The 8,823-nt window shown below is 40.5% G+C and overlaps 1 protein-coding gene across 1 annotated transcript; it reads right to left on the bottom strand.

Annotated features, from left to right (window-relative positions):
* Positions 1-417: 417 nt before the first annotated feature.
* On the bottom strand, positions 418-2,191 carry LOC123582859 (tripartite motif-containing protein 60-like). Its single transcript, XM_045449383.1, has one exon. It carries the CDS (start codon positions 1,867-1,869, stop codon positions 448-450), a length of 1,422 nt encoding a protein of 473 aa, XP_045305339.1. The 5' UTR covers positions 1,870-2,191; the 3' UTR covers positions 418-447.
* Between the last annotated feature and the right edge of the window lie 6,632 nt (positions 2,192-8,823).

The raw sequence follows: 8,823 nt of genomic DNA on the forward strand, positions 1-8,823 counted from the left end.
GAGAATCCCAAGCAGTCTCCATGCTGTCGGCTCAGAGCCCAATGTGGGGCTCGATTCCGCAAACTGCGAAATCATGACCTGAGCCAAAATCAAGAGTCAGATGCCCAATTGAATGAGCCACCCAGGTGTCCCATAACCATATGTTAAAAAAGTAAACTCTACCCCTAACGTGGGGCTCAGACTTGATCCTGGGATCAAGAGTTGCCATGTTCTACACACTGAGCCAGCCAGGTGCCCCTATAACTATATTTTCTAGAAGCTGCTGAAACAGAGATTAAAAACCATTCGGGTTGTTTAAAGGAAAAACTAAAACTGCAACAAAACAAAGCAAACAAAAAACCAACAACAAAAAACAACAGAATTGTTGAGACTAGATTAATTGGCTTAGTTCTGTGCACTGCCTCAATAGAAAAAAAAAAAAACAATTAAGAATTTTACAATAGTTCATCATTCAGAATCTGTTACTGTACAGATTTTAAGAGGTTTTGAGTCAGTTCCAGTGTAGAAATAAGGCCAGAGTGTTTCTGTAAAATAATAGTTAAAAATATAGAGAAGAGATCTATCACTCAAGTTGTAAAAAGAAATCTCACACAATTCACAGTCTAAAAAAATGCCAATCTTTCTGGGTATTACTTTTGGCAGCAGATTAATTTTTTTAGGACCCAACGCAATATAATTACTCTCACTACATCGCCCAATACCCCATAACCCATCCTGCACTAAAATTGGTTGATTCTGATTCTTTCTCCTTCTGGGAAGAGAGTCTCTGCAGACACCAACAATCCATTCAGGCTTGTCTTTCACATCCACTTCCCAATACTGCCTGCCAGAATTGTAGCCCCCAGAACCCAGAACAGCCGGGCAGAGATAAAACCTCCTTGGGTTATGAGGTAAGCTATGCATCTTATTTCCATATTGCACAGTTTTTCTATCTTCCGAGATAATAAGCTTACGATGTGCTGTTTCAGGATCTAGAATTAGATCTACTTGAAATCGCTTGATAATTTTATTTAGGCCAGAATATTGTGGAGGAAGATGGTAACCATATTCCTTTAATTGGAATGAAAAAGGTTCAGGGGACTTTAAGGTTTTATATCTATGGTAGATACTTTTAACATCTGTTAGTAATTCCAGCCCTGACTTCATGTATTTGCCCTCAACCTCCTTTAGTAGATATTTTAATGTGGAAAGATGATTTGAAAATGTTGTCAGGTTTTCATTTAGTTTCGTTAAAACGTCCACTTCGTCATCTTGTAATTGCCGAAGAACGGTCTCTTGCTCATTTTTGAGAAACAACAAAAGTTGCTCAAATTCAGACTTTATTTCTTCCCTCCTATATTCTACCTTCTTCTTCAGTTCCAATGATTTTCTGGTTTGCATCATTATCACCTTTTCCACTTGTTCAATTCTCTCCTTCCATGGTTCAATGCAATTCTCTAATCTTTTCCTATGATGAGGAGCAGCCTTCTCTATGGGCCAAATGTAGTGATTCCGGTGATCAGTGGAGAAACTACACTGTGGACATAAAACTTCTAGGTCCTTCTGACAGAAAAAGGTCAAAACCTGATTATGCTTTTCACATATAAGCTTCTCTTCTTTCCTCTTCCTCTTGCTTCTTCTTACCTGTAGTAGCTTAGCAATTTCAATCAAATTGCCCAGCTGGGGATTGCTTGTGAACTTCCTTTCTGGAAAGCAATGACGGCAAAAGGGGCAGGGGAAAGTATCATTTAGATCCTTCCAGGAGATACTGATGCAAGAGAGACAGAAGTTATGCCCACAGTTGATGGTCACTGGGTCTTTCAAGTAGTCCAGACAGATGGGACAGCTAGCCCCTGTTTGGAGGTCTTCTAGGGCTGTCACAAACTCCATTGAGCTGTGAACAAAGGTGGTGGGTAAGGTTATAAGTTCTTTAGTAAAGCACTCAGGACCCAGTGAGCAGTGGATATCTTCCCACAGACCTTGAAAACTAAGCAGCTTTCAGTTTCACTGGATTGGCATGTTGATGATCTGCTGTATAAATGTATTTATCCCCCTCCCTTTAGCTTTAGAGTCTATTGCCAAGAGTACCCGACAGGCTGCAGTCTATTGCATACTAGAATGTATTAGATGGGCTGCTGTTCTTCCCACTCAATGATGTAAAGCCAGGCTTAATGACTTTCCTGTTCAAGAAAGCAGCTTTAGGTCCAAGCCTAGGAATCTTTCCTATGGGTGAGAAAAGACATTAAGTTAAAAATATGAAACCACAATCACCAATGTATGAAAACTTTCACCTAAGACTCATTAATAAATGCTAAAATTTTAACATCTGTTAGTAATTCCAGCTCTGACTGGAATTACTAGGTGGAGGTTTGGGGAAAAACAGGAATCCGTAGTTATAGATTCATTTATCTCCTACATTTCAAAAACAACAATAAAGCCTATAAAAAATATCCTTCCAAAAAATACTCCATCTCAATCCAATCATGAGAAAACAAGTACTCTAACTTAAATCGCGGAACATTCTACAAGACAATCGGTATGTGTTATTCAAAATGTAAATGCCATGAAAAACAAACACAAAAGAAGTTTCAGATTTAAGACTAAACAAATACGACAGCCAAATACAACATGCAATTCCTGACTGAATCTGGGATTGCAAAATTAAAGATAAAACAACTAGGGGCGCCTGGGTAGCTCAGTCCGTTAAGCATCCAACTCTTGACTTTGGCTTGGGTCATGATCTCAGGGTTCCTGGGTTGGAGACCCACGCTGTGCTCCATGCTGACAGTGTGTGGCTTGCTTGGAATTCTCTCTCCCCATCTCTCAAAATAAATAAATAAATGCAAAAAAAATAAATAAAAGATAAACAACCAAAAGAACCCTTTTGGGACAAATGGGAAACTTTCAATATGGACTACATATCATATTCTATCAGTATTGTGCTTATCATATTAATTTATCATAGGTGAGAAGCCAAATGTCCTTGTCTTTAGGCAATATATATTGACACATGGTGGGGGAAGCCATCTTGATGGCTGCAACGCACTTTCAGAAGGTTCAATAATTTTAAATGTGTAGCAAAAGGTTAAAAACTCGTGCATCCAGGCAAAAGGTGTACCTATGTATATTGCACATCCTTTCAAGTTTTCTATAGGTTTGAAATCATCAAAATAAAAAAGTTAGGGAGAAAATTTCTGGGCTGGTTTTTAAGGTACCCACCACACCCAATTTTAAACTAATAAAACTCCTCGAAGTTTGTAAGCCATTTTACCATCAATACAATATTCTCTCTTTCTCCCACTAACAAACACTTTCTCAACTTTTGCTCTTCCTCTCCCTCCCTCATGACCCAAAGACAGTGAGAACAGTAATTATGGGCAGGGTTTTGACATTTGAAATTAGCTTTGTCATGGTCACCTAGCAACTTCTTTTACTACACAGACTTACTCTTCCTATAAGCAAAATAGGAAAAATGCAGTAATTCTAGAGAGCCTCCATTTCTAAATTATTCCCAATGTCAAGGATTGACACAGCGTCTTGGGCCTGCACAAGCAAAGCCATCACAGCCACATGCTATGGGAGGGAATGTTTCATAACATAAGGACTAACATTAAAAGGCCATTCGGTTTGAATCCTGGTTCAGCTACTTAGTGTGTAACTTTAGGAAAACCAATGCAACTTTTTTGAAGAAGCCCTTTCTTTGACCTGAAAAATGAGGATTACAACCTTTTTTTTTTTTTTTTTAATTTTTTTTGATGTTTTATTTATTTTTGAGACAGGGAGAGACACAGCATGAACAGGGGAGGGTCAGAGAGAGGGAGACACAGAATCTGAAACAGGCTCCAGGCTCTGAGCTGTCAGCACAGAGCCCGACGCGGGGCTCAAACTCACGGACCGCGAGATCATAACCTGAGCCGAAGTCGGCCGCTTAACCGACTGAGCCACCCAGGTGCCCCAACCTTTTTTTATTTTTATTTTTTTTTTAATATTTTTATTTATTTTTGAGAGAGAGACAGAGCGCAAGTGGGAAAGGGGCAGAGAGAGAGAGGGAGAAACAGGATCCGAAGCAGGCTCCAGGCTCTGAGCTGTCAGCACAGAGCCTGACACAGGGTTTGAACTCTGGAACCTCGAGATCATGACCTGAGCTAAAGTCGGACGCTTACCCGACTGAGCACCCAGGCGCCCGTCAACCTTTTTTAAAATAAGAATATCACATAAATGGCAGCCACCATGCCCATTGTTTTGGCAAATACGCTATTTCTTTTTTTTTTTTTTAAAGATTTTATTTTTTTAAGTAATCTCCACACCCAATGTGGAGGTCAAACCTACAACCTGGAGATTAAGAGTTGAATGCTCCACCAACTGAGCTAGCCAGGTGCCCCAGCTTTCTATTTTAGATTTGAATCTGGATCCAAACACTGACCACACATTACACTTGCTTATTAGTACTCTTAAATATCGCTCAATCTAGAATACTGTCTTCTGTCTCTACCTTTAGGCCTGTGGACTATCCCAAGTTCTACATTTTGCCTACTGCTTCTTTTTTTTTTTATTATTATTTTAAAAGTTTATTTACTTATGAGAGAGACAGAGAGAGAGAGAGAGAGAGAGAGAGAGAGAGAGAGAGAATGAGTAGGGGAGGGGTGGAGGGAGAGGGAGACACAGAATTTGAAGCAGGCTCCAAGCTGAGTTGTTAGCACAGAGCCCAATGCGGGGCTCTAACTGCGAGATCATAACCTGGGCCGAAGTTGGACGCTTAACCAACTGAGCCACCTAGGTGCCCCTACTGCTTCTTGATATAATTTAACTTATCTCTCATACCTTCACTTTTTAAACCGATTCAAGTTGTTCCTCTCAGTTAAACCTGTCAGTAACTCTCCAGAAGTCAGGACAAAGTACTCCACCCTTAGCTTACCATTCAGAACCCTTGATACATTATCTTGATCTTCATCTGGCTGTGGTCCTGTAAAGCAGTTGGCCTTTATTTTGTTTAAACACAGATATTATGTCCTCCTTCCTGCACAACCTACTCACTGCTTAGATCACCTTTTCCTCCTTTCTTTCCTCGGGACTAAGTTCTGCTCCTCTGGGAGACTCAGGCCAAGATAAATGTTCTCTAGGATAATTTATTATGTGTCAGGCACTAAGCTAAGGATCTTTCATGTAGTCACTGGTGCAGTTAAGCTCTCCAAGCAACTCTATAAATCAGGAGCTATTATCCTGAATTAGAGCTGTAAAAGATGAGTCTACAGTAATTGAGTACACTCATACAACATTGCATTAATTGGCATGAGACTCAATGACTAAGCTGTACTGTCCCTTCTTCATACTCCCGTGGCATCCTACGCATCCCTCTACACCTTATATTTTTCGTATTTGATATAGTCGCATTTTTTCCAAATTTGATAACGTATTCCAAATTCTTGAAAAAAATTTTTTTTCAACATTTATTTTTGAGAGAAAGACAGAGTGTGAGCAGGGGGAGGGACAGAGAGGGAGACACAGAATCTGAAGCAGGCTCCAGGCTCTGAGCTGTCAGCACAGAGCCCGATGTGGGCTCAAACCCATGAACCGTGAGATCATGACCTGAGCCGCAGTCAGACGCTTAACCGACTGAGTCACTCGGGCGCCCCTATTCCAAAATTTTTTAAGGGGAAAAGAGGAGTTTATTGATTCCAGCACTGTAACAGAAAAACCTATAACACAAATTGAGAGGTAGCAACACCTGGCAGAACTGGGTTTTCATCCAACACTGCCACTTAGCTAGTTAACCTGTCCTTGGTCAAGTTAATTTTTCTGAGCTTCAGTTTTCTTTTCATAAAGTGAGGATAATACTATCTCATATCACAATTATTAACCAAGAAAACAAAATTAAGGCACATATCACAGTGCCTGCCATTTAACACATGTAGGTTTAAGTCTTCAGTGACGGAAATAACTGTAGGTGTGGTGAGAATAGCAAAAGAACTAGAATCAGAAGTGGATCCTGAAGATGGGATGGAAATGCTGGAATCTCATAATCAAACTTGAACAGATGAAGAGTTCATTGCTGCTTATGGATGAGGACAAGAGTGGTTTCTTGAGATGGAATGTCCTCCTGGTAAAGATATTGTGATATTTAGGGGCACCTGGGTTGCTCAGTTGGTTAAGCGGCTCAGGTCATGACCTCAAAGTTCGTGAGTGGAACCTTGTGTTGGGCTCTGTGTGGACAGCTCAGAGCCTGGAGTCTGCTTCGGATTCTGTGTCTCCCTCTCTCTGCCCCTTCCCTGCTCGTGCTGTCTCTCTCTCTCTCAAAAATAAATAAACATTACAAAAAAAATTTTTTTTTTAAAAGGGTGTTGTGATGTTTGTTGACATGATAACAAGGATTGAGAATATTACATGATAAAGGAACAGCAAGATTTGAGAGAATAGACTCCCAATTTTGAAAGAGGTTCTACTGTGGCCAAAATGCTATCAAACGGCATCGTCTGCAATAGAGAAATTATTCACGAAAGGAAGAGTCAATTGAAGTGGCGATCTTCATCATCTCATTTTAAGAAACTGCCACAGCCACCCCAACCTTCGGCAACCACCACCCTGATCGGTCAGCAGCCATCAATAGAAGCAAGATCCTCCATCAGCAAAAAAGATAACAACTCAGTGAAAACTCAGATGATGCTTAGCATTTTTAGCATTAAATTATTTTTTAATTAAAGGATGTACATTGATTTTTTCTTTTTAGACAAAGGCTATTGCACACTTAATAGACCACAGTAGAGTGCAAACATAACTTTTCGTATGCACTGAGAAACAAAATTCATTTGACTTACTGCAGTGGTCTGGAACCAATCCCACAGTATCGCTGAGCTGTGTGTGTGTGTGTGTGTGTTTTGTGTGTGTATGCACTTACATATAAAAAGTACTGATATTTAACCTAAAAGTTGCTATGCCTTGTATGGTTGCTAAGTCCCCTGTGACTGGTAAAGGCATTAACTTCTACCAGGCTCACAGTAATAACACGATGTAGGACATTTTCTTACATTAATTTTGAAGGTGCAGGAAAGGAGTTTCAGAATTTGCAAATACATCTTTAATTTTGTTAAAATACAGAGAATTTGTAATAAATTCCAACAACACAGAACTACATAAAATAAAACATACAGTCTCTTCCAAGCCACTCTGCCTATCTGCTGACTCTAGGTGTTATTATAGCTACTAAGGCTTTAGTGACTTCCAATGGTCACTTAATACTTTCAAAATGGTACTTCTGAGTAAGCTAAGAAAGATGAGAGCATAGCTTTGGGGGTAAGACTGCACAGAATGATCACAGATTAGAAAACTGAGGGCCTAAAGAAAGTTTTAACAATCTTGCCCAATGTAACAGTAAATTGCAAAGCATAATGGACAAACTAAAATCAAGAAAAAAAATAGAATACTTTTAAGAAAGTATGTACAAGAAAAGGACTCAGGGGATGCCTGGGTGGCTCAGTTGGTTAAGCATCCGACTTCGGCTCAGGTCATGATCTCATGGTTTGTGGGTTCGAGCCCCGCGTCAGGCTCTGTGCTGACACCTCAAAGCCTGAAGCCTGCTTCCAATTCGTGTCTCCTTTCTCTGACCCCCCACCCCCCGCTCACGCTCTGTTTCTCTCTCTCTCTCTCAAAAATAAATAAACATTAAAAAAAAACAACTCAGTACAGTGCAAGGAACATAATAGGTATTCACTCCAAGTATCATTGTGCCCCACTTTTCCAAGTGCACACACAGATCAGTCTTCCCTACTTTTCAGAATAAAGCCGCTAACAGACTGTAAAGTTAACAGAAGCAGCTTTGTAGGCACTGCTACCACTCTAGTTCAACTACCCATTTCTCTCCCCCCATTATAGCATGAACCCCTTTTCTACTCCAAAACATAACGGGCGCCTCCTATCAATTCCTTAATTCTGTAGCTAAATTGATCTTTTCAAACACAAATATAATCCTTTTATTTACCACTTAACATTCCATTAGTCCTTTATTACTTTAAGAAAGTAGCTCTGGGGAGCCTGGGTGGCTCAGTCGGTTAGGTCCGACCGACTTCAGCTCAAGTCACGACCTCACGGTCTGTAGGCTCCAGCCCCGCTTCGGGCTCTGTGCTGACAGCTCAGAGCCTGGAGCCTGCTTCGGATTCTGTGTCTCGCTCTCTCTCTGGCCCTCCCCTGCTCACGCTCTGTCTCTCTCTGTCTCAAAAATAAATAAAACATTTAAAAAAAAAAAAAAAAGAAGAAGAAGAAGAAAGTAGCTCTCAAACCTTAGAACGCATCATGAATACCTATACATCTTGGTAAAAAGACTACTGGGCCAAATTCCCAGTTGGTGATTCAGTGGGTGTGTTGTATTTCTAAGTTCCCAGATGATATTGCTGGTCTAGGGACCATAGTTTGTGAACCACTGCTTTAAGGAAAATTTAAAGCTTCAAAGACCCATCAAGATCCGGTCCTAGCCTCTTCACCTAGCTCCCCATCGAATCATACCTCATAGTTGTGATTTGATTTTACAGTTATTTTTGTAACTCCTTAAGCGAGGGTCCAACTCCTCTGCCAGACTGTAAGCTTGTTGGTGGGAATGTATCTCCAGCTTATTCAAGTCCTTGGGCATATAATGGGTGCTCAAAAAGTAATGAATAAATGGAACCTGTGGTAGATGCCTAGCTCTCAGTTTCAACTGCTGTCATACTGAATGATTTTTTTTAATATTTATTTACTGGGAAAGCACAAATGGGGGAGGGGCAGACAGAGGGAGAAAGAGGATCTGAGGCAGGCTCTGTGCTGACAGGCTTCCAGCAGTGAGCCAAATGTGGGGCTCAAATTCCCCAACCCCGAGAT

This window comes from Leopardus geoffroyi, chromosome B1, assembly GCF_018350155.1.
Source record: "Leopardus geoffroyi isolate Oge1 chromosome B1, O.geoffroyi_Oge1_pat1.0, whole genome shotgun sequence".
NCBI lineage: Eukaryota > Metazoa > Chordata > Mammalia > Carnivora > Felidae > Leopardus > Leopardus geoffroyi.

Coding starts and splice junctions, on each gene's coding strand:
- LOC123582859 (XM_045449383.1), bottom strand. CDS start 1,869: ATGGAGTTTGTGACAGCCCTAGAAGACCTCCAAACAGGGGCTAGCTGT.